General features: G+C 39.2%; 2 protein-coding genes across 2 annotated transcripts in view; one reads left to right on the top strand and one right to left on the bottom strand.

The window, feature by feature from the left end:
- Positions 1 to 6,413: 6,413 nt before the first annotated feature.
- Positions 6,414 to 13,240, bottom strand: nop16 (NOP16 nucleolar protein homolog (yeast)). The gene is made up of 5 exons (XM_012873414.3): positions 13,064 to 13,240; positions 11,370 to 11,478; positions 10,646 to 10,712; positions 10,217 to 10,323; positions 6,414 to 7,149 (listed from the first exon to the last, which is right to left on the bottom strand). Exons 1-5 carry the CDS (start codon positions 13,168 to 13,170, stop codon positions 7,006 to 7,008), a joined length of 534 nt encoding a protein of 177 aa, XP_012728868.2. The 5' UTR covers positions 13,171 to 13,240; the 3' UTR covers positions 6,414 to 7,005.
- A 4,616-nt stretch (positions 13,241 to 17,856) lies between these two features.
- grk6 (G protein-coupled receptor kinase 6) overlaps positions 17,857 to 26,355 on the top strand; it is a 74,087-nt gene continuing 65,588 nt past the window's right edge. Inside the window, exon 1 of the mRNA XM_012873405.3 lies at positions 17,857 to 18,094. Coding sequence (XP_012728859.1) covers positions 18,043 to 18,094 — 52 coding nt within the window. The 5' untranslated portion in view covers positions 17,857 to 18,042. The remainder of the gene's footprint in view (positions 18,095 to 26,355) is intronic.

Here is a 26,355-nt window from a genome sequence, read left to right as displayed (position 1 = left end):
GAGGTAAGTTAACCCTCAGAAAGCAGAGTAAGTCAAGCCCGTTTCTGAAAGAGAGGTAACTTATACTCAGAGTCAGTTACCATGGCAATTTACTCTGTGAACCTAACCTGGTCGGGAGCAGGTTTTCTTCAGAAAACCCAGAGTTTATTTTGGTCTCCTCCCCTTTTTCAAAGAGGAAGTGGTGTTTAAACACCTCATTGATTCTTTGGGGACATATTCATTGCGCACATTTCAGTCACGGAGAGCGCATCAAAGAGAATGAAATGGCATGTCCTTTTATGGATGATCCTGTTGACGAAGAGGCTGTATTACTTCGTAGGGAGTTACATTTACGTCGGGAAAGGATTTTGAGGCCCAGAGTGGATTTTTTGTCATATCCCTATCCTATCACAGCAATTTATATGGTGTTGTTCATCTGCTAAAAAAAAAGAAAACAACAAAAAAAAGATTTTAAAATAGTTTCAATACTTCCTAGAATTCAACTGTGACCATACACTCACCTCTAGCTTTAGTTTCAGAATGTTGATTTCCAGATCTGCCTTTTGGATCTGGCGGTCCAAGTATACAAGTTATTTGCTGTTTTTTTCTATCTTTTTAATAAGAAGTCTATATAACTCCTTAACTGGCAACTGAAAATACATTAGATTAGAGTTACATCATGAATGTAGTCTAAAATTCAGAATGAAACTGTGACATTTACTGTAAATCACTGAACTGTGTCCATCTGTGCACCAGAAGTTGATGGACCTTCCTCCTGCTGTTCTTCCATAACTCTGGAGGGTAGAGATAAGAATGACCATTTATAGATATAAACTTGGATTCTATAGGCTACTCCACATATAAATGTGAATGTGTAGATTGTTTGATGTGTAGACATATAATATTAAAATTACCTCTGTAGGCCTGTCTGTGGCAGCAGAAACGGTTTCTTCATCCCCATCATCCTGTGAAGATGAGCATTTCATAGAGTACACTTTATAATACTATTTGTCATAATTGATGGTGTATGGAGTAGGCTACTGACAACTGTATGGGGTACTGTTGGGACAGGAGGCTCCAAGAGGCAGATATTACCATCCGAATCTGTTGAGACCAACAAAAAACCCAACCCAAAGTAATATAAATGGAAATATCACATTCAGTCTATATAAAAAAATAACACTGTAGGTAGACCTCTTACATTTTATGAAGGCACTTAAATCTTCTGGAGTGACTGGCTCTGATGAAGTCCCTCCAGGAATTTCCTCAGCCATTGGCCTTCCAGCATTTAGGCTCAGGGCCATCTCTTCTGCATTTGTCAGGGGTGGTGGTGCAGGTCCTCCTGTTTTACGAGCCTCTGCCTTCTTTCTGTTGGCTGAGTAGAAGTCAAATGAGAATGAACATTTAGACCTATGTCAAAAATACTGCTGCACTGCTAGACACTGAATGCCATTTAGTCATTTAATATGTCAAATGTTTGTAAAGCCAGGTAGCTACTCTACTCCTATGATGTGCTCAAGGCTTACCTGCTTGAAGTATGTTTTTATATTTCATTTTCAGCTGCTGCCATGTTCTTTTGATGCCTGCAGGATTGCACCTATCCATGAAAATTAAATTAGGTTTAATAAAATACTGTTCTTCCAGTTTCACCTCTGATATTATAACAGTTGGGTAAGTTACTCTAAAATAGTTCTTAATTACTAACTACAAATTTTATCTTCAACAAGTCTAATTAGATTAATGTAATAATTACTGTCTCGAGAAAGTATTGGTCTACTTACTAATTTGTTTTATTTACTTATTAATTACTTTCTAAATCCCAAATCAACCTCAACCACTTGAACAATACAAGGACAAGAAACTGCACTTCTAATGCTTTCAAATTAAAACAATATTCAATTGCATGAATTAATCATAAATTGACCAAAGTGTATTATAGAGGGAGAAAGTTAAATTAAAAATATACCTTTTAAAATTTGATATTAAATCCACTATTGTTTTATAGTCTTTAATTTAATTACAGTATTTAGATGACTTAGTAACTTAATTCATTACACCCAACACTGTATAAAAGTAATTAAAATGTAAACTTACGCATTGACTCGAGCAGCTATTTTCACCCAAGCTAACTCTCTCTCCTTCGCCGCTGCAGCCGTGTTGCTTTTTTTTTTTTAAATACATGCTCAAATTCTGCATATGCTTGCATAAGCACATCCAGTTCTGCTGGTGAGAAATATGTACACCTTTTTTTGTCTGACGCTGTTGCCATGGTGACTCGTAATATCTGCGCTCCATTGATAATGGCTTTTTATAGTTGTGGTGCATGCACTTAACTCAGAGTCAGCCAACACAGAGTTGATTGAACTAACTAATTTCAGCTGTTCTGAAACCCAAAACTCAAAGTTTCCCATCTCAGGCTAAGTCAACTCAGAGTTCAAGTTTTAACTCAGAGTTGGTTGAACCTCCTTATTGAAACAGGCCCCAGCTCTTTGTTGTTGAGATAAACTGCGTTGTAGATTAACAACAATGATCTAAAAGACATTGTTTTAAGATTTTAATATAAATATAAAAGCTGCTTTAGCATGCTGTCAAAAAAAGCAGTAAGGAAGTTTTAGATTTTTTAGAGTTTTAGATAGAATAAATTTTCCATTTGTCCTTAGACAGAATAAGACCGATTACTTTTAAATATTTGGAAAACTTTCACATGATCAGAACCAAGGAAATTATCTAAAACCAGGGACAAAAATCAACCAGATCACACAAACTGGGAACCTTTTAATAAACCTTTAATTAAAAAAAATATATATAATAAATTTCCCTTCATTTCTGTTGCTGTAATTAATTTACGAAGGCAGAAAAATAGGGCCCTAATTAGATCCTTGTGTAATCCCAAGTATACTTGGCGTTCTGTACACACTTTGTGAATATGGAATGACAAATAAAGCTGTCTAAAAAGAACTTCTCAGAAGTTATGAGAACTTCTGAGCTGCAGTAAAAACAGTAGTGACCAACCTAAAAACCAGCCATTATAGTATAGGCACAGCTCAAAAAAGTGAAAAAGTTCTATGCTTCTTGTAACTCATTTTAGAATCCTATATTATATAGATTAAACAGAGTGATATAGAGATGATTATGAAATACAGATTATGAAAAAACGTGTTTCCAAAAATTATTGTGACACTTATGGTCCCTCGTCTCAAACAGTGAAATAAATCAAAACATCTGCAAAGGTTTCCTGAACCTCTAAAAGATCTCTCAGTCTCAATCATAGGGAAGACTGCTTAGATGTCCACAAGTCATGCTAAAGAGGTTTGTTGTTGACAGACCGCCGTGTCCAAGTATATTCAAAGAAAGTTTAGTGGAAGGAGAAAAGCGTTTGGTATGGAAAAGCTTTTCATCTTCCAGCAGGACTTGGTACCTACCCACCCTGTCCAACACACCTAAATTTAACCCACAAATTACAAGCAATAAATAATAATAATCATCTTTATTGTTATTGCAACATACATTCCAATGAAATGTGCTCTCTGCATTTAACCCATCGCTTTGGGGAGCAGTGGGCTGCCACTGTGCGGCGCCTGGGGAGCAATCCGGGGTTTAGGGTCTTGCTCAGGGCGCCAGAGTGGCAGTCTGTGGGAGTTGAACCCAGAACCTCCAGGACACAAGCACAATGCTCTAACCACTAAGCAACCACTCTCCCTACAGGAAGGCTTGAAAAAGTTCACTCCACATATAGTAAATCTATTAATGATTGAGTGACAAAATAAACTTTTTCACAATATTATACATTTTTTAAGATGTAACCATTTAGGTCATTTACCAATTAACTGAGTGGATAATAACACAAAATCCTAAACTGTCATATATTTACCCATTTACGTCTTTCCAATGGTTTTTACCTCATCACTTATGGCTGAAACGTGTTTTTTTTTTCCAGTCGAAATTATCCTGTCAAAGAACAAGTTACATAAACCTGATTGAATTAGGAGAAAGGTAAACCTCTGAGGACCAGAGAGCAGCTCAGACACTCAGAAAATGGGTTATGTAACCATCTGCAAGCCCCAACAAGTGACACGTTATCTTGCTGAGAAGCTGAAAACAACTTTTCTTCCGTCTGCTGACAGAGCAGATCAATGCAAATACAGACCAATAAAAACCTACAGGCCTCCATGCTTGGCCTGGGGCAAAGTTCTCAAACCGGTGGAGCAGGAAGTGCTTTCTCAGACAGAAACGTCAGAGATTTTACAGCTGAGGGACAACCTGACCCGGTCGGAGCGAGACCCCGTTGATAAATGCGGCGGCATCACGACACCCTCCAGAAGGAAAGAGGTTCCTCACGGGTCACAAGTGATTTATCTCTTTTTTTTAAAAATGTTTATAAAGTCTCAAAAGAAAACTTTCATGGTCAGAACTGAAAAATCCTTCATATGCGTGTGAATCAAGTCTGCCACCATTTATCATACGACGGTTTATTAACCTAAGCACTAAAGCAACGTCTAAAAACTCTACTAGAGTTTAGGCGCTTTAGTTCAGGAAATCTATTAATCGGCCGGGGCCAGCTTTCCACAGCGTGGTTTTAAAAAGCTGAAGAAACGGCTTCGTTTACGGTTAATAGGAGACAAGTAAGGAAAAAGAACTATATTAACATAGTTAAAAATGTGTTTACAATTTTGATATAATTTTGTCCCTAAATCAAAACGTGGCACAACTTGGAGCTTTTTCTGCAGGTGGTCACCTGGGCTGGCAGACATCTCTGTGCATCCTTTAGGTTTACTGAATAACGAATACCCTTAATTATAGCTCCTATCTCCTGTTCCTTGACCTTTCATGAGGTCAACAGTAAGAACTCTATTGTGGGTAGGAAAGGAGCTCCGGACTGTTGTTCTGATTTCGGACATCCTTTAACTCCGATGTCATGATGTTGAGTGCACATGGATGATGGAGGAAGCATACAGGCTCCTTTTCCTACCTACATCCTTAACTGAATGTACTATCCAGACCGCATGTCATGGCAACTGCACTTCCACTTTGGCTAAGGAGTCCTTGCTGGAAACAAAGTTATTACATTTATAGTAAAAGATGCTACAACTGCGCCACCTAGTGGTCTAAAAAACCCAACTGTGTGTAAAAGATATTCAGGAAGACGTGATCTTAATTATAGCTCCTGTTCAGTGACCTTTCATGAGGTCAACAGTAAGAACTCTATCAGGGGGAGGAAAGGAGCTCCGGACTGCTGTACCGATTATGGAAAGCCTTTAGCTCAAATCTGAATACCCTTTTAGAACAAGGACTCTTTAGCCAAAGTGGTAGTGTGTTAGCGGTCGCCATGATAAGTGCTGTCTGAATACTGCAGTCAGTAAGGAAGGAGGTAGGAAAGGTAGCCTGTATGCTTCCTCCTGCTGCTAGTTATGCCTAGGAACCTCACAAAGTCCCTTACTGGCACCAAGAAGCCTTAAAGTTTCCCAATATCCTTTGCATGACATGACGTATCAGCACAGACCCCTCACACAAATCAACGAAAATGTCCGGAGAGGAGCGCAAACTTTGTAGTTTATTTTTCAGAAGGCCTAGATTTGACTCATGTCATCCATGAGCGACAGAGTTAAAGGCTGTCTGAATTCAGCACAGCAGTCTGAAGCTCCTTTCCTCCCCATGATAGTTATACCGCTGACCCCAAGAAAGATCAAGGAACAGCTTTTTTTTAAATGGTATTTAGATGGTGTTCTGGTTAAACGATGAAGGTTCATATACAAGATCTTAATGCTAGTCGACCTTAAACCTTTGAAGAAAAAGAATCCCACGGCATAACATTTCCACCTCCCTGCTTTGACTTTGTAGATCAGGGGTATCTCAGTCATTTCTTTATTGGGCCAATTTGGCATCATGAACTCATTAAAAGGTCAGTTGCACCTGTATAGATTATAGTTTTGATTTCATAATTTCATTCCAGTTCACGTAAAAACAATATTCACAGTAACAAATTTGGTACACTTAGGCCCATTTGAAAAGTTATCTGCAAAAAAACAAAACAAAAAAAGGAAATCATACTGGGGTGAGTTAGACTTTAATCTTTCATTATTCTGCACTTTTCTTTTTGGAAATTTCTGGGTTGTTTTAATGTTGTGGGAAAACTGACATCTAGTGGCAGGATGCTGTTACTACACAGTAAAAAAAAGAAAGAAAGAAAAAAATCACCACAGGAGGCACAATTTTATCCACTTTATAAACTATAAAAGGATATATGCCTCTACTTTATGACATGATATGCCGTTTTTGGTTTGAGGGCCGAATAAATTACCTTGATGAGCCAGATTCTGCCCACGGGCCTCGAGTTTGACACATGGGGCGTAGATGATGCTCCTCAGGTTTGAATTGACAGACAAGCTTGATTTTGTTGTCATCTGACTGTAGCACCTAAATGTCTTAATTGAATCATTTTAATTATGAAATCCTTAACGAGCTACTCCTGTCGTGGGAGTTATTCCCTCAACTTTCTAACGATCATGCTCTTCCCACGACCTTACAGGGAGCTTCAGACCAGGGGACGACTGAGGCGCATAGCTGTCAGCTTCTTACCAATCTACTGGCTGATGATCTAGTCTACGCAGGAGGTGGAAGTTAAAGAAAGCCAGTCTGTGAACAGTTATAGTTTGAGATCCATCAGTTTGTGATGTTGGCTGTTACTAGCGTATAATAAGCTCGTAAGAGTCACACGCGAAACCCTTTATTAAATAATTGGCAGTAAAAAAGGTTTTCCACTGGGTGTTACTTTGTTTATTGTTGGTTTCTGTTTGGCCTGGTTTCCTGCAGACGCCTCCAGTCAAAAAGACCCAAAGAATCGGGTCTAGAAGCCAGAACATAAAGGCTCTCGAGAAGTTTATGATAAATAAAAAAAAAGGAGTTATAAAAAGGTAAAGACAGGGAAAGTATTCCTCCGACAGAACAGAGGAAGAGCGTTCACGCAGAAACGCTGCTGGTCCAACAGTTTCTGTCTTCGCCGCGTTACGGCCGTCCGGACCGAGCCGCCTACTGGTCCATGGCCTCCGGCGCTGCCAGGGAGCTGATGAAGGCGTCGTAGTGCTGCGGGTGGCAGCGCTTGTACTCGTTGATCTTTCTCTTGATCTGTTTGGGCGTGTCCTGGTAGTAGTTCTTCTCGTCTCGAGCCATCGCCTGCAGGGGCGACACCAAAAGACGACGGTGAGGTTTGGGAAAAAAACCACAGAGGAAGAAGATCCCTGCAGTCTTTACACGGCCTCGAAGACACGTTGAGCAAACACGAAAATGCACTTTAGAAACGATGAATTGAGTCCATGAAGGTTTGAAAAACATTCCCAGCCAGGAAGGTTCTGTGTAGAAAAGTAAACGCCCCCTTGTTGGATTACAAACTAACTGATTAACCAGATTGTTCTGGTTCAGTTTCACACCCAGACCTGATTACCGCCTGACCAACAGAATCAAGGAATCACTTAAACAGACCCTGAAAGAGATGAAGGACGAATAAAAATTAATCTGTAAAGAGGATTGGAGCCAAAACTCCTCCAGACGTCTAACAGATCCGTTCCTATTAATCGCAGCGTTTGACTACAGCCGTCAACACCAAGGCGTTCACTGCAAAAAGGGAACTAAAAGTAAGTAAAATTTTCTTGTAATTAGTGTTTTTTTCCCTTGATTTGAGCAGCTAAATAAGACTATTTGCCAATGGAATAAGATTTTTCCACTTAAAATAAGAACAAATCACCATCATCTTATTTCCAATGCAGGGTATCTAATTATCTTATTTTAGGGGTAGAAATACTAATTCCATTGGCAGATAGTCTTTTTTAGTTGCTCAAATCAAGAAAAAATACACTCATTTCAAGAAAATATTACTTACTTTTAGTGCCCTTTTTGCAGTGTTTGGTTTAGGGGGCATTTACTATTTCCACACACAGGCAGGTTGGTTTAGATTGCTTAGTCTTTTCTTAGTTTAATGACCTGAAAACATGTAAATGTAAGAAAAAACTAAAAACCAAAAGATAAAATCGTTAAGTGGCAACACGTTCTCCTCAAACCTTCAGTCTCTTAAGTTTCCCCTTATTATCAGCACTTAGTTTCCACCCTGATCTTTAAGATTTATTGTGGCCTGAAATTGGAAGCCTGATCATATAGAAATTAACATAATTTTAGAGGCATAACATTTAACTGATGCCAAACGATGCAACGTTTCTGCTCAGATTAGAGTCAAAGCTCAGAGGCAATAAAGTCCAGATAGTTTTATAACATAGTAATAACCATCTTTATGAACCATCCATATAAAATGTGTCTTCTGCATCTGAGTCGTCCCTTAGGCTGCCACTGTGTTCTGGAGCTGAGGGTCTTGCTCAAGGACCCAGAGTGGCAGTCTGTGGGAGTCAAACCAGGAACCTTGCAGCCTTTAACCACTAAGACAACACTTTCCACACAAAAAGGTCCAATAAATTACAAAGGTCATCTATGGATTAGTGACAGATATTTCTACGGTGCTGATGCTTTGAACACACAACCTAAAACCAGAGCCTGGACAGACGGACGGAGGGTAAAACTGACTGATAGGAGACAGATTGATGTTAAATTATATGATTGATGTTAAATTATATGATTGATGTTAAATTACATGATTGATGGACGGACAAACAGATCATCTCGGTTTGGCTGTAATGGCAGCTGTCACCTGACATCTGGACCGACGCAGGAGGAGCAGATCCAGTCAACTCCGTCTCATTTTTAACCGACTGGATGTGGAAGTTGTACTTTTGCTAAAAAGTGACTGGAGTGCCGACACATTATTGTTCAGTTGGTGGATTAAAACAGAAAAAAAGCCCCCCCCCCCTCGGTCCTGGACTGGAGGGATATTATCAACGAAATCTGCATTATGGAAAGACTGACTTTCTCATTAAGACTGGCTGTCGAGAAGTGTGAGAAATACTGGGCAAAATGGGTTCTTTATCTAAAACAGAATATATTGTAAATTAACACTTTCCATGTGTTTGTCTCTCTCATCTACTCGGTTGTTCTTTACTGGTCTGTACTCTTTGTAGTTTTCTTTTTGATGTAGTGTCCTTTGTTCATACTAGATGCTCTGACTGTTTTGTTTGTTTTGGGCTGTAATGTTCTGTTCTTTGTCCAGGGTGCTTGCTCTTTTTCCAAATTAAAATTCCAGACTTTTTCAAAACTGATATTTTTTTCCCCCCCAAGACCGTAACTTTATGTACTTGTATACTTGTGTGCCTACTGCCTACTTCATTGGTTGAGATTGTACAAACTGTTTATTAGAAATGTTAATATTTATAGGCTAGTATTCAATGAACAAATGCATTATTCACAGTAAATTATGCTTTTACTGATGAAAACGTTTCAAAACATGAAAATCACAATACATGAATTTCACATCAAACAAGTGTTTGATTCCATTAGGCTAATACAGTACGTGACCAGTTAGTAAAATTATAGTTTTATAGCCTACCTTCCTATTTCTCATTTCACAATGCCTTTGAGCATACTGTAAAATTCTACCACACATTTTTTTCCCCATACTTTATTTAGACTTTCACACAAAATTCAAGACTTTTCAAGGTCTGGAAAACTGTGTTTCAAAATTCCATACTTATTAAGACTTTCAAGACTTGCGCAAGCACCCTGTTTGTCCATTACAAAAGAAAAAACGATTAAAAATAAAGTTAAAAAAAAAAAAAAAACAGAAAGAAAGCTCAACTGTTCTCCTGTGATTGTTTCAACATACCAAGACTGCCTGATATGAGGAGAATCACAACATTATCGCTCAATATTGCACCTTCTAAACAAGTCAACGGCTCGTTTGCAGATTTCTGACCAAAATTAATTTTCCTCTGATTGTCGCTCATCTCCAGAAATTCCAAAACTCCTCCTTCCTGAGTCCATTCTGCATGTCTGCTTTATTCTGGCAAACATTTTGTTTCCACATGGACCCGCGTGAATGGATCAAATGAAGCCGACCCCACATGTACAAATAGTCTCTGCAGACCCAACACATCCTGCACACACAGACGTTCACCCCCAGGGCGGCGCTACAGAGCTCCGTTTGCTAAACTAGCCGACACAGCTGCCTCCCTGATGAACAACGAACATCTGACAGCTCCAGTGGTCCGCCACACTGCTGCTGAACACAACGGGTATATCTGTGTGTGTGGATGTTATTTTAATGCCTTTAAGCAGTGCAGCCCCCCCCCCCCGCCCCCGTTACCTTGTAGTTGTCCTTATGTTCCCGGATCATGTGCTGGACGTACTCGATCAGGTCGGACGACAGCGTCTTGGAGTCCTCCTCCTGGAGGCTGGCCTCCTCCTGCAGCTCTGATGGAACCCAGACAAACCGTTTTAATATTTTGAGATTTTTTAAAGACAAAATAAAATAACTTACATTAATTTAGAGTCACATTATATGTAAAACAACCATAAAACGTAACAGTAACTCTAAGCTTTCCACTTTTTAAAAAGCCATTTTGCACTTAACTTGATGTTTTTTTCCAGGGGGTTTATCACTCAGCTTCATTTCAATAAACATCCATAGACTTTGTAATATATAACCAATGATTTAAATGATTCATTTATCCATCCTCTAATAAGATTCAGAGTTCTTAATTTACAAAAGTTGACGCTGATGCTTCATACTCACTGCTGAGGATGTAGGGTTTGGTGATGAGGGGGGCGGGTCTACAGTCATCTTTGCCCGCACCGAGGAGCTGCAGGAACGTAGACAAACACAAAATATATTAAGACTTTTCATCGCTGTCGTCATCTCAGGACACATATCTTTCCTTCATGAATCGCTGGCTGGGGCAAGATAAAAACCGGGGGAGAAAACTGCAGGGGAACATCTGCAGCTCACACTGCGACGCTCCAGCAGCAGCAGCAGCAGCAGAGAGAATCGCTGATTAATCTCAGCTCTGGGAAATGAAAAGGCATTTTTAAAAAGCCTCAACTTCTCCGCAGAGGACTTGAATTTAAAACAGTTCAGAAATATTAGTGTGAAAATATTATTCTTGGGAAGAAAGATAAAATTAAGCGGCCAAAGATGCCAATTTCAGAGGTTTACAGTTGGGTTTTAGCATCCTAAGAGACGCTGGCGCCCCCTCCTGGCACAAATCTCAACTGCAGCACCACAGCTCTGCTATAAGATATTTCCTGGATGCTCTTCCTCTGCTACACTTAGGATAAAAAATTTTAAATCATAGCTTGCTTTAAAAAAAAATTAAAAACACTTATTTTATAACATTTGAAAGATTTTTGTTGGCTGTAAGTCGTATTTTACTTTGTACAACAGCTTAATAAGGTGTCTCTTGAAAATAAGAGCTCATAAGTCACCTCTACAAATTCCCTGAGTCGGGCGTTCTCCTTACCGCCTGTTTCTTTATGGGCAGCGCCCGGTTGGGATCCAACGACAGACCCATCTCCTGCAGGTTCCTGGCCGTGGACTTATTGTCGTCCCAGGCATTTCGGATCTGTGCACTGAGCGAGAAAGAGGGGGGAGATGTTAAAGTCACTGACTTTAGGAGAGCGGATCTAGTTTTAAAGCATCGGAGCGTCCAAGTCCTTCCCAACCGTCTCTGAATTTTAATTAATTTCTTTACCAAAAAAAAAAAAAAAAAAAAAAAAAAAACGCACAAAAAAGAGAAACCTATAAAAACAATTAGCTAACACTCTTCTTGCAACAACAAGCTCATATAAACCTAACACTTTTATGCATATTAAGATAAAAACGGGGTTATTTGGTTGTGTTTTTTTATATATATATTTAGAGCCTTGTTTATTAAATTAGTAAGAACCTGTTATCAGTACGGGATTATTACTAAGTAGGACATATTATATGAGGGAACAGAGGTAATACTTTGTTTTTTGCCATTTATTTTTACGTGTTTTTAGCCAATACTAAGCTCATTTTCACTTAACATTGGAATATTACATGAGGCCGATAAAAAAGGGATTTTTGATGTTGACGTGCCCCCTTACTGAGAAGTAGGGTGAGACGTACAGCTGTGTTTAGTTGACTCTGCTGCATCAATGCGAGGAACATGAAGACGATCTGCACTCATGAGGGGTTAAGGAAGTATCAGAAGCTTTAACAGCACCCTTCAGAGTCTGGCGTTTAATCTTCCAATAGAGAATATACTGTTAATCCCTGAAAGGCCATAGTTGTCTATTGTTTTGCACCTTTATCCAGCGCACGTTTTCCTTCCACACAACTTTCTATAGAAATAGTAATAATATAGTAATAGTATTACTATTACTATTAAGAGTATTACAATTACTACTATTACTTTTTCCAGCGCACGTTTTCCTTCTACTCAACTTTCGTTGATGCAGCCAGCTTCTTCAGCAGCCATTTTTTTATGTACCCTCCTCGTAGGGCCTATCACCAGCCGTTAAAAGCTACTATAATACAGCTTTTTAGGAGGCATACCTTCTGAAATACATCTAATCCAAGGGTTTAGCTCGTTAGCAGGCCTGCTGAGCTGAATGACTGAATGCTGAGGAGGTGCAGTCATTTGATTCATGCATGTTGGAGCAGGGAGAAGTGACAGGATAGTAGCTCCGGGGGACTAGAGTTGGGGACCCCGGTTATTTCCTGCATGTCTCACTTCAGCAAAACCCTTTTTTTAATTAACCTTATGCGATAATCTACTAACATTGTTAATATACTTGTAAGCCATAGTAGTCAAAATAAACAAATAATGTTATTCAACCTGGCTGACATGTAAACCTGACCTTATGAAATGGAACAAATAACCTTTTTGGTTTTACTCACTGTAATAAAGCTTTAACAGATCACAACCCGTAGAATAAATCTGCCCAGATTTGACCATCAGGTGTTTTAGATTTAAAAAGCGGTGTAAACACCCGTTACCGTCGCATGGGATGTTTTTACTCCACAGCGACATCTAGGGGGACAATCTGAAACTTCACACGTTCTCGGAGGTACCCACAAATCATTTTTATCGACATGTGTTAAAATACTAAAAACAGTAAAAGGACATTTTACGGACCTCTAACGAACCCCGATGCTAGCTAACACCCCGAATGGTTGGGAACTCACTGCTCAATCCTCGGCTTGGCCTTCTTTATGAACTTCTTCTTCAGCTTCTTCCGGTCCGTGTTGTAGTCGAACTTCTTCCTTCTCTTCGACTGCTTGGCTTTCGGCATTTTTATTTTTATTTAAAATTAGCTTTAAGACGACGCGAGACTCAACTCGCGAGCTACATACAAAACGTGCTTGCTTTGCGCCCACCCCGGTCATGTGACCGGAAGCCCAACTTTCTCGCTTTTTTAACACCTCTCTCTGCCTCTTTTTTTCTTTTTTTCAAACAAATAAATAGGACCAAATTATGCGAAATATCAACATCAACGGTAAATAATATTTTATATTATAAAAAAATTACTTAAAAATTCACAACAAGTAAAACATAAAAAAAGCCTTCAAACAAATAAATACACTGAACTAAATTACATAAAAAAAGGTTTAAAGGTACTATAATAAAATAATAATAATAATAATATATATATATATATATATATATATATATATATATATATATATATATATATATTAAAATTGGTAAATAAAAACCAGTGACAAAAATGTCGCTTGTGTCCATTTGAACAGGAAGTTTTAAAAAACAGGCAGATAAAAATAATAAAACTAGGAAACGTTACCGTGGATTTTAAAGTAATTTAATAAACAATAAAATCAATTAAAATGTGGTTAGAAATTGATCTACAGTGTAAATTTTAAATTACTTCAGTAATATATTTAAAATATCCCTTTGGAAATAAAAATATCAAAAATGTACATTTACAGGCATCAAATAATAAGAAATGTAGCCTATTGCTCATATTCCAGACATCTGGTACAACTGAAGTTAATCTTGGCTTCAATTTTTATATCTTTGTTCATATCTACAATTCTTTGGAAATAGAAATGCAACTTGGATCTTTATGGATATATGTGGTTGGAAAGGACAATCTACTTTACACAAGTGAGTAGCGCTTAATTTAAATTTAGCTATATAGCAACTATACAACAATGCTATTTTTCCCTGAAGCAAATCAGTAAAAAACATACAACTCATGTGAGATTCTCACTACAAATAACAAAAGTGAACAGTTTGATGATATTTCATTGTACAGCATAAACATTTTTTATTCTTATTCAAATATTTTGCTTTCATTCTCTGCAACGTTCATCTATAGCTTGTCCCAGGTTGGTACATAATACAAAGGTCCAGGAGGGAAGCGCCTACCAGCTCCTCTTCATGGATGATAACAATGTGATCCAGGGCCAGCCAGTGCAGCACGTTCTGTGGTTATTCCAGGAAAACATTCAAAGGGAGGAACATTTAGCATAACAATCAAGTACTCATACCAACCCAGCTGATTCCTTTTGATGTGAAGGAACAACGGCTCTACTTTGAACTCTGCCTGGAAGCAAAGCTCCTTTTCATCATTGTCATCTTTAATGTGCACCAACCCACAGAGCAAGCCTGTCCAGCTTTAGATTCGGCCATAAACCACCATTCATGATAAGGAGACTTGCACTTTTATGCAAATGTTTGTGGCATATAACAGAAATAAATGGCTCATCTAAATTAATTTAATGCTGAGCAATTTGATGTATGCAGCTGCCGATTTTGTCCTCTAGATGTCAGTAAATACTTGCTTGAGAAACTGCAATTTGTCTTCAAAAAAATAAACAAAAATAATAAAAATAAACAGAGAACCCCTAACTTCTTCAGTTTGGTGTTGTATGCATAAACTGTACTAAAATCCACAATTATTAATTTAAAAAAAACTATATTAAATTATTTTTGTGAGTTCTGCTTAGTTCAAAACATTTAATGCCCCAGGAGGGATAATTATAGGAGTCGATCAATAACTGTAGCTCTCTGCCTGATCTGTACTATCATCAGTATGAATGACAAAACAGTGAATGGCATTCCTAATGCACCTTTAATGCACTGTGGTCCTGGCTTTATTGATTGGCACAGCAAAATCCACTTCCTGCAGGATGAGAAATGACCCACTAAGAGAATCAGCTTCACAAACAAACATCTACTTACTTGAGGATTTGTAACAGACATTCAAATCTAATATTAAATATTTTGGCTTATTATTGTAAATTGTGCCATTGTAATTCATAATGGTAAGATTTTTTTTCTGACAGGATATTTTGTCAAGTAAAAGGATAATGAGAGAACCTGGCAGAGGAAGTACTTTGTAAACTGGTAATTTCTTCACCGTAAAATACTAAAATTTGTTATATTTGAACCGTCTACAATTAGACAGCTGTGCATTAAGTTTACACGTATTCTTAAGTTACAAGACAACTAGGAAGAAAAGTAATGTTACATAGTGTTCAGGTTGTTTTTCAGTGAAAACAAAGTTGCCAACTAACCTTTGTTTTTCTGCTAAATAATTGTCGGAAAAGTAGAAGAAAGATCTTTTACTTATCAGATTCCCCTCCTACAGAACAAGCTCCCAGAAGTCCACGAGGTAGACACCCTGTCTACCTTTTTTTTGGTAGCACCAGTGGTCTTTATATCAAACTGGACAGGCAGAAAATAGGGTTACGAGAGAGGGGGAAGAAGTTCAGCGAACGTCCACAGGCTAGGAATAGAACCCGGGACAGCTACCTGGAAGACTGAGACCTTTGCTGGAGGGCATAATAACCACTTTCCCTCACTCTGCTACATTCTCCTACTACTCTCTGGTTTTGCATTATGTACTATTGCTGTATTTCAATTGTCCCAGTTTTTTCTCTCCATCGTTGTGACATGTTCTGTAAACTGGCTTTCTATTAATATTCCACTGCGTAACTAGAATACTACACCTTTTTTACCCAAGCATGCCACATTATCATTAGTTTTGCTATACTTATTCTTTTAACTTTTTTTCTTTTTTTTACAGCACTAGTGGCTTCTGATAAACTCGTTCTCTGTTGTTTCAGAACTAACTAGATTAGATTAGCTTGTTTTTTCATTACTATAAATTGTGTGTAACTCTGTGTCTTTGCTACGGTCACACACAAATTTCTTCATCGTGGGACAAAAAAGTAATTTCTTATCCTATAATTTATTAATCCTCCAAAACAAGTGTCATTTCAGGGTCCAGAAAAGGAACCAGAGGTGTAGGTGCACTTCTATGCAGCTTCTGTACGGTTTTGACTGTATCTTCCCACCAGATCAAATTAAATACCTTTTAAACTAAGTCAAAAGGAGAACATAAAAACATTTACATAAAAATGAACACACATCTCTGTGTCTTATCGCTGAGGTCAGGGTTCAGTCTTTGTCTCAAAAGGAGGACATTAAGACTAAGTGTCATGTTGATGATTGATGTTAGGATGGAATAGGAGAGATGGACAGGGGCCTTGCCTAAAGTAATGCGAACATTTCTCTGGTCTGTCATCGCAATGAAGAAAGAACGGAGTAAAAAAGCATCAACTTCGATTTACCAGTCTGTCAACATTCCCCCTCTCACCTGCGGTCATGAGATATTGATCTTAATTGAAAGAACAAGATCCTGCATACAAACGACTGACAGACTTTCTCCAGAGATTTGCTGGGCTCAGGCTTGACACCCTAAATTGGGAGCGCTGTGGCGTTTCTCATCAATTAACGCGTGTCATTAGGCACCATTAGGCACCTTTAACGCCCATTTGTCACCCCATGCTTGAGTGCCTCGTGAAAAACAAAGCTACCAGACTCCATCCTTGGATAATTTTACGAGGAGCGTCAAGGTTTCTGATGCAGGCTCTGCTACTGTTACCCCACACAACCAAATTTAGAAAAATGAGAAAAAAATATAGTTGGATGGATGAGTGGTGGGTCTGGTGTCTGTCTCCAGAGTCTGAGGTGGGGTACACCTACACCCAGTCACAGGATAACATAGACAGACCCAGAGTGATCAACCATGCACGTACACACACATTCAGACCTAAGCGCAATTTAGAGAGACCACTTAACCTAACATGCTCATTTTTGTGATGTAGGAGGAATTACCCAGAGAGACGCCAGAAACGCAAAGGGTGAACATGCAAACCCCACGCTGAAACGTTTGAACTTTGGACCATCTTGTTGCTACAGTGCTAAAAAAAACTGTGCCAGGTAATCCACCTATCAGATGTCATTAAAAAAAATCTGAAGTTTTTCAGTAGACATAATGTTATGCCTGATCGGTGTTGATACTTAATGAAAGGTGATAAACCCACTCACGAATATTTTAGTTTTAATTTGGCTATAAAGAAGACAATTTTGAAATTTAACTGTAAAGTAAAATTAGTCAGAGTGAACGGTCTGTCGGTTTAGTTAGACATAAAAAAAATAGAGAACAGAGTGAGAGGTCTGTACTTCTACTCTCATCTATGTCATAATGTTAAGCCTGATCGGTGTTGATACTTAATGAAAGGCGATAAACCCATTTATTAGTATTTTAGTTTTAATTTGGCTATAAAGAAGACAGTTTAAAACTTAGCTGAAAAGGAAAATTAGTCAGAGTGAGCGGTCTGTCGGTTGGATAGACATAAAAAAAATATAGAACAAAGTGAGTGGTCTGTAGTTCTACTCTCACCTCTGTCATAATGTTATGCCTGATCAGTGTTAACACTTAATGAAGGTTATAAACCCAATTGTGAGTATTTTAGTTTTTCTGTGGCTATAAAGAAGCCTGTTTTGAAATGTAGCTGTAAAGTAAAATTAGTCAGAGTGAGCGGTCTGTCGGTTTGAGTAGACATTAAAAAAATAGAGAACAGAGTGAGTGGTCTGTACTTTCTCTCCTCTCTGAGAAGACAAGAAAGGGGCGTGGCGTCGGTGAGCAGGAGGAGGAACAGGAGGAGGAAGCGGGGAGGAGGGGCGCTTCACGGCGGCTGTGGGGAAGCAAAGACCGAGGTTTCGGGTTTTCCTCGTTCACCGGACGGTGGGCGGAGGTAGTGCACGGCGTTCAGGAACCGAAGCTTACCGGGAGGCGGGTGGATCGCCAGGAGCTGCTGGGGCTGCCTCTGGAAGCCGGCGCAGCGTCGACATGGAGCTGGAGAACATCGTCGCCAACACCGTGCTGCTCAAAGCACGGGAAGGTAAGGATGAAAGTGGCCGGGGGTGACAACTCCTCTGCCCGGGCGCCGTTTCGAGACAGCGCCCGGTCCTACAGCCCGAGGGATGCCGCAGACGTGGGTCGGGCTGATGCACTTCCTCATCGCCCGGTGTCAAAGCCAGGAGGATGTGACTGTGTTTGCTGTCAGATAAACTCTGAGGGCGCCGTGCGTCTGGTCAGTAAGCCGGTGTTATGGTGCACTAAAGTACTGGTGGTGGTGGAAGAAGTCCGGAAGGCGCTGCAGCTGTAAACTGGGTCTGCAGAGGCGCACAGTTCATGTTCTCACGTTGCAGCATCGCTCCTGAACTTTGCGAAACAGGATGTTGAGGCAGAGCAGCTGTTGCGCTGCGCCTTTTCTCTCTCTCGCGCTCTGCGTGTGGGCACAACTGGTTTGAAATCTTTTCTTTAAGATGCTAATTCAGATTAGTGTGGCTTGCATCAAATGAAAAAAATAATAATAATTTGTTTTCATTAGATAACTGGATTAAATGAGAACCATAAAAAGCGACATTTCACAGAGAAATTATGAAAAATAATAATAATCATGTGGCAGAGTGCACAAGGAGGGAAAGCCCAAAAAAGGAAGAAGCTGCCTGTTCAAAGGGTCAAGGATCAACTATTAGTGGAAAGTTGAGTGGAAGGAGAAAAGAAAAAGTGACCCGAAAAGGTGCACAAGCAACACAGCTGCAGCCTTGAGAAGACTGCGAAGCAAAGTCCGTTCAAAGTTTTTTTTTTTAGGAGGTCAGGGTTGGACCGAGGCACAGGTGAAACTCGCAACAGCATATGGCTTCCGGTTAGCTTTTGAGGCCGAGATAATTTAAAAATTTCACAGATGTTGAGAGAAGCAGTAGTTGCAAATCAAACGGCAACCTTGACCCAAGAACATATGCCTTACACAATCACTTGGAACCACGTCCTCACTCTTTTGGAAATGATCCGTATTTCAAAGCGCGCGCTTGACCCAGAAAGAGGTTCTGTTTTTAACTGTTGAGAAATAACCTCAGACTGACAAGATCTGAAAAATGCTACTAAAAACTGAGTTTGACAGACAGAAAAGAAGACTTTAGCTCCAGCAGTGACTCCCACAGAGCTGTTGTGGACTTGAAGGATTGTCCATCGTTCAGGTCCTGTGTCGGATCTTTGCTGGATTCTTTTCCTGTTTCCTAAAGACTTTCAGAAAGAAAGTCTTTAGAAAGGAAGACTTTATTCCGATGCATAAATACCAACCCTTCTTATTTGTAACTTCCTTCGTAGTTCGGGTTCATCCTGGTGTAATTTCAGCAAAACAGAGCTGCTGCTTCTCTGCATCGAAAGGAGTCAGTTGAGGTGGTTTGGGGGTCCGATCAGGAGGGAATCCTGATCAGATGCCTTGGAATCACTTCGAGAAGAGCTGGGGACTTGTTAAGGAGTTGGATGTTCCTCTTGGACCTGTTTAAATCTGAAGATCTACGATTATGTGAGATAATAAATGGATGGATAGAACGGAGGATAATTATTTGCCTCACCCAGGATAGAGAGATAAATTGAAGAAGTGGACTGGGGGGTACTTTCTATGAAGGAGAAGGTGAGGTTCTTGGTTCAGTCACTGAACAGAGCAATGCTCTGATCCATGGGCGTCTTAAGCCTATTAAAGGGTCAATCCCCTGACTTTATGGGTCTATGATGAGCCACTTGCTGTCGTCAGGAGTACTGAGTATAACGTCTGTTGTCCAGAAGGCTTGAACCTGCCTACATGTAAATGTGGTTTCATGCAAATCTCTCTAGTCGGCCATCATGTCTTAATATTTTGCTTCTGGTCATCCTGACTTCCTTGTTATCCTCTTCAGTTCTTCCCCAAGCTTTCTGGAGGACCTTCAGAGTTTTTGTTGGGACTTTTGCTGCTTTTTCATTTAGTTTCTGCTTAGTTTACCTTCCATCCATCCATCTGATTTACTATCCATCTGATTTACTATCCATCCATCCTTTCGATTTACTATCCATCCATCCATCCCTCCAATTTACCATCCATCCATCCATCCAATTTACCATCCATCCGATTTACCATCCATCCATCCAATTTACCATCCATCCGATTTACCGTCCATCCATCCATCCATCAGCATGTCTTCAAGCAGAGATGTTCAGCAGGTGTCCCGATCAGATATCAGCACCTCATGATCCTGATCCGTATTTCAAAGTGCGCACTCGGGGAAAATCTAAAAAAAAATAACCTCTTTCTGGGTCAAGTTTAACTGTTGAGAAACAACCTCAGACTGACAAGATCTGAAAAATGCTACTAAAAACAGACAGAAGTTTGACAGACAGAAAAGACTTTAGCTCCAGCAGTGATTCCCACAGAGCTATTGGCTGAAACCTCGATCTGCTGAAGGATTGTCCATGGTTCAGGTCCTGTGTTGGGTCTTTGCTGGATTCTTTTCCTGTTTCCTAAAGACTTTCAGACCCCGTTCATTTGCTGGAAGACTTTATTCAGATGCATAAATACCAACCCTTCTTATTTGTAACTTCCTCCTGTCGTAGTTCAGGCTGATCCTGGTGTAATTTCAGCAAAACAGAGCTGCTGCTTCTCTGCATCGAAAGGAGTCAGTTGAGGTTATTTGGGCGTCTGATCAGGAGGGAATACTGATCAGACGCCTTGGAATCACTCAAGAAGAGCTGGGGACTTGTTAAGGGGTTGGATGTTCCTCTTGGACCTGTTAAATCTGAAGATCTACGATTATGTGAAATAATAAATGGATGGATAGAACGGAGGATAATTATTTGCCTCACCCAGAATAGAGAGATAAGTAGAAGAAGTGGACTGGGGGGTGCACTTTCTATGAAGGAGAAGGTGAAAAAATATAGACAAGTTTGGCAACTGTGAAACATAGAAGCACAAGACCACTGGTACTGGTTCAATTTAAAGTTTAATATCAACAATAGAAGCACTGGACCAGGGGTACCTTCTATGAAAAACACTCAGAGAACATACAGATTTAATACCAGTAATGGCACCATCAATGATTTTTTTAAAAGAAAGACTCAGGGGGATAGCGGTAATTTCTATTTCAAAAAAGCTAAGCGAATAGACAAATTGTTTCATTAAGGAGATCTTAATGAAGCAACAGCTTCATTAAGATCTCCTTAATGAAACAATTTTATCCAGTTTATCCATCTGGATAAACTCAAAAGCAAGTCGTCCAACGGTTTCTATAGGAAACAAAAAAACAAAGCTAATGGCAGAAAGAATTTTAAATGCCAAAACCCACTTATATTTTTACAGTTTGGGACTAAACTTCGGGAAATTATTATTATTCTTTTCAAATCTCATTGACCTTTCTGATAGTAAAAGGATACTTCTTGAATTCAATTGAGACCTCAAAAGAAATGTTGGTTTCAAATCCCTTTTTTTAAACCATTAAGACGTGATAAGCTCATATTAACAGATATTGAGTTAAATCATGTCATTGAAGCGTCTGTACCCTAACAAACCTGCTTTGCTCCATGTAGGACCGACTGTAACCTACAGTTTAAATCGTGTAAATGTAGTGTGTGTGTGTGTGTGAGTTTATGAGGTTACGTTTCAATGGCCTCACAACAGGGAGGAATCTGAAAAAACAAGCAAACACTAAATGCAAATGTTGCCTTTTTAGGATTCATACCCTGTCCCCATCGGGCGCAGAAAGGGGATTATTGTCGTTTAATCTAGTTTAAAATGACTCCATCCATCTGTCACTTAGGAAATTTAAACACTGCTGGGTTAATTAGCTTGTTTTTTTATTTTTTTTTCTAAAGAGGCGCTGCTGACGTTCTTGGATAATGTAGAAATCGCACAGGAAGTATAGTAACAGGAAGAAAGTCGTTGCAAAGCTTTCAGTCTTTAAAGCAGCAGATTGCAAATGTGGGAATGTTTCTCGCGGGATGTGGGAAAAAAAAAAAAAAAGGGGAACAGGTTCAGCGATCCGTTTGTCGAAGCACGCAAACATAAACGGGAGAACCGAAGGCAGAAAACTATGTTACTCTACATAACACTGAGATCTCACCCTGCAGGAATGGTTCTTCAGCCTTTTTATGGGGGATCTGAAAACTACCCAAAGCCTTTTGCTCCCCAGTAAAGATCCTCATCGCTGTGGAACACGTTGCTCAAGACTTTCAGATCTCACCAAGATTTTTTTTGTTGTTGCCAACGTAGCGGTAAATATTGGTAGAATCCCACTGTTGGGCAGTCCTTCAAGCTATTAGTAGCTAGCGTTAGCGTGAGTTCTCTAGTTTACCACTTCACTGCTGCAGATTCAGTTTTACTGACCTTCTCAAACATCCGTGTCGCACTGTTAGCTTAGCATGTAGCAGCATTTGCTTTTTCGTGCGTCTGGGGAAAGTTTATCCAAACAACACCTTTGTGTTTATCTATTCTACACGGAGGCTCGCGTGTTTTCTTCTGGCTCTTCTCCACAAAGCAAACTTTAAAACTTCCATCAGCTCATTATTTGGGTTGGGTGTGTGGTTGCAGGGAGGAGACGGGAGTGTTTGCGCGCTGCTGATGGAAACCCTGAGCCGAAGGATGATGTGATGATGTGATGCCAGGCATGACCTTCAGATACTACACATCTGTTGGTTAGGGCTGGACGATAATTCAACAACCATACATATCGATTGATAGACGTATATCGATGTTAGAAAACAGGGTCAATTAAAAGGTCAATAGAATAAAAGTTTTCCATCCTTTTGCAGTTTAGCCATGTAAATTAATATTACATCATTACATCCTCCCAACCAATCACAGCGCAGACCCAGGAACCAAGCTCCGCCCTCTTCAAAGAGTTCAGAGAGCACTTTTTTTCTTTCTTTTTTAAAAACTTGTAGTTTTGGTAAAAAGTTGGTTGAATAAAGGGATGAGTTAGAATTCAGTGTTTGTGTGTTCTGTATCTAAAAATAGGTCGTTAAGTAACAGCATAAAATGGCCAGGGCTGCACTTTATATATGTTTTGAATTTGTTGATAATTATCAATATCGATCCAATATGATTTCCATTTTATCAATATTTTGAATTTTTTATATCGTCCAGCCCTACTGTTGGTGTAAGTTTATTTTTACAAGCCTGGCATCTCCTCTTTATAAACATTTAGGCTCCTCAGAGTCTTACAGATGGCTGAGCCACTTCGTTATTACCTCCACCTTGTGACGTGGTGCTCAATAATGCTGAAAGAAATTCCCAGACCACCACAAAATTGTCCCAGGATGGTGGGAAGAAATTGCCTCTGGAGGATGACTCGATCCAAGTCTTCATTGGTGTCAAGTGCTTTTGGGCAGAACTGGAAGGAAGAGTAAGCAACTCCATGCTGGACTCATGGTAGCTCTCATCTTCTTTGTACATTTAAGCTTTGCTTTGGCATCCTAACCTACAGTGATGCACAATTAGAGATGGCCTAGATGTTGTGGCTTTGATGAGACTATGGACTTATAATAATATAATACCTTATAATAACTTGACAGCGTCTGTGGTGAATAAAGCACCAAAAGATGACACTTCATTGTTTGTAAAACAATGAACTTTTAGCCTCAAATGTTAATTAAATATAATAGACATAGTCATTATGTCGACTGTGTCCATCTATCGTTGAAACCAGTTTGAGTTTTGCCAACTGTGCTTTGCATTGCTGTGACTAAAAACCTGCAGATGCATGCTCGCTTACTCAGGTTTCATGTCCACATGAGATCATTAGGCTGTGGTTTTAAGCTGGACCTGAGCTACGGTGGCTCAGATGCCGTAGGAGGAAATGAAAGAACCATTTCAAGCAGTGAAAATGCGAAATTTCATCATGGAAATTTGAAGTTACCTTAAGATTTCACCTGTTTACGGCTTTGTATCTTTGCAGTTTGGGCCGTTTAACAACTTCGTATACTGACTGTGCATCTCTTATCCTTTAATGCGTTGCTTGCATGTTGTTTTTGAGGCGTTTATGTGAGAAAACTTAACATGTCGCATTTTTGGACCCTTTCCATTTAATATAGGACGCTTTATACCGGGTGGTGGTCATTTCACACCTCTTTAGTTTTAGGCTCTTTTGCATCCAACTCTGCGAGTATGAAATGGAGCGTTTGCAACAGGAAGTTTTGTGCCGGCTCTGTATCAATTCGTACCAGCCATAGAAGCTATGGAAACCAAGGAAGGCCAAAACACGCAACTTTTCAATTCTACGGCCTGCTTGTTGTTCTCTCTTTGCATGAAAGTCAGATGTGTATTTAATTATGTATTTAAGAAAGTGCATACGACACATCAACATGTCAAAGACAGCTGAAAACTCATGTTTTTACATTAAAAAACAACATTTTGTACTGTGTGGTGGTAATTTCACCATTTTATACCTAGCAACAGGTTATTTAAATGATTTTCCATCATCCACTCATAGTGTACTGTAAGGAAATTTGGTTATGTGACTTAAATAAACAATATATAGCCACCAGAGGCTATTTTGGTCTCATCTGGGGTCATAATCTCTCATATTTCAAGAGTCGACAAGCCCAAATGGAGAAATAAAAGAAATAAATGGGAACTCAGTGAAAAAGCAAAATCCTCAGCAAAACGGTATACAAAAAATACTCAGCAAGGCAAAATAGCATGTATACATTTGTCCAGGTACAAAATGGAAGCAGGAAGGGACAAAATGGTGCTACGAATAGCTAAAAGGGTTAATTCATCCTGTGCCGCCTACTGTACAAACCGCTTTCCTCCTATTTCCAAAAACAGTTAACTTCTTGTTTACTTCTTCAGCAGCTTTTGCGAAAGCGATGACACACACCATCATTGTTAGTTCTGAAAACGCACAGGAAGAAAGGATCACATTACTTTTGCCATAGCTGCATAAACGTATATCAATTTCCTGGAAGCTTTTGCCTAAACAAACAGTTGGAGGAAGTGTTTACAAAGAAAGTGACAGGGCTCCAAGTTCAGCAGAAGTTATTATTAGACGCCTGATTAGTTTCACTCGAACAGTAATGGACTGGAGACGACTCCGGCTAAAAGTGCCCGGCAGGGTCGTACTTTCTACTGTCTACCGTGCTGCTCTTAGATGAGCTTGATTTTTTTTATTAAAGCTACCTACTGCTGGCATTTCTTTAGATCATGTAACGCGCTAAACTGAAACCACAGATACAAAGGAAACCCTCTGTTGCGACTGCTCACAGGAAGACACACATGAAGCCACAACTGAAAACATCAGCGCCTTCAGGGCTCACATCACGCTTCAAAATTTCAGGTTCCTCACATTTCTGCTCCCTGTGCTATTAGGGAGTGAAGCTTTTAATATTAGAGAAAGAAAACACTCTTAACAGCATTTTAGACAACCTTTGTAGATGTCTGGCGGTTTTGGTTTAAAAAAAAGTCTGCTTTAATATCAAATAAAGGTACAGTCACATGTTGGAAATAAGTTAACTTACTGTTAGGATGTAAGTGTTATAACTAAGTGTTATAGTCCTTTGTATACTGTATTAGACATATGAAGTCTACGTTCTTAATCAAAGGAAATGTAAGAATCACATCTGTATCCAGATGGTATACACTTAGTGTTGAACTCTGGCTTTGACAACTATAATTTAACTTGCAATGTTGAAAAAATACATATAAAAAGTATGAAAATGTGTGCCTTGGTTAGGAAAACCGTGCTAGGACTGTTAGTGGAGATAAGTCCTGTGTTAAAAAAGTAAATAAAAACTAGCAAAAAAAACAAAACAAACAAACTGCAAAAAGGTTTCCCCATAGACCAAGGGTCAACAACCTTTCAATCCGAAGAGGAATTTCGCTCATTAGTCAAGCTTAATAAAATGTACTAACATGACCTTTTATGAAAGATAACCTATATTTTATTATCTTTAGAAAAATAATATAATGCTATTTTTTATATTATGTTTTAAAATAAAGCAAAATGTTAAATTCTTCAAAAAGGATATTAACACATTTCATTTAATTTTTATGGTTTTTACTCACAGTTAAAGTGGGATACATTTTTTTTTTAGGAATTGTACCAGAGAAAATTCATCTTAGACTGTGATGATGTCCTCCACATGTAAAACTACTGAGAGACCTTTTGATTTTACCTTTTATGACCATAGTTTCTGTACAGCTCATGCTTTTAAAATGTTTTTTACTTTCACCCTGTTTGTAAACCGCTGCAACGGGACTTTGGTTTCCTGTCAAATCTCCCTAAAATGCAGAGTACGCACACACAAACTAGTTACATTACATTTGAGCTCTCGGTAGAAGGGTGTCAT

Source organism: Fundulus heteroclitus, chromosome 11 (genome assembly GCF_011125445.2).
Source record: "Fundulus heteroclitus isolate FHET01 chromosome 11, MU-UCD_Fhet_4.1, whole genome shotgun sequence".
In the NCBI taxonomy this organism is placed as follows: domain Eukaryota; kingdom Metazoa; phylum Chordata; class Actinopteri; order Cyprinodontiformes; family Fundulidae; genus Fundulus; species Fundulus heteroclitus.
This window is presented reverse-complemented; position numbering and strand designations above follow the sequence as displayed.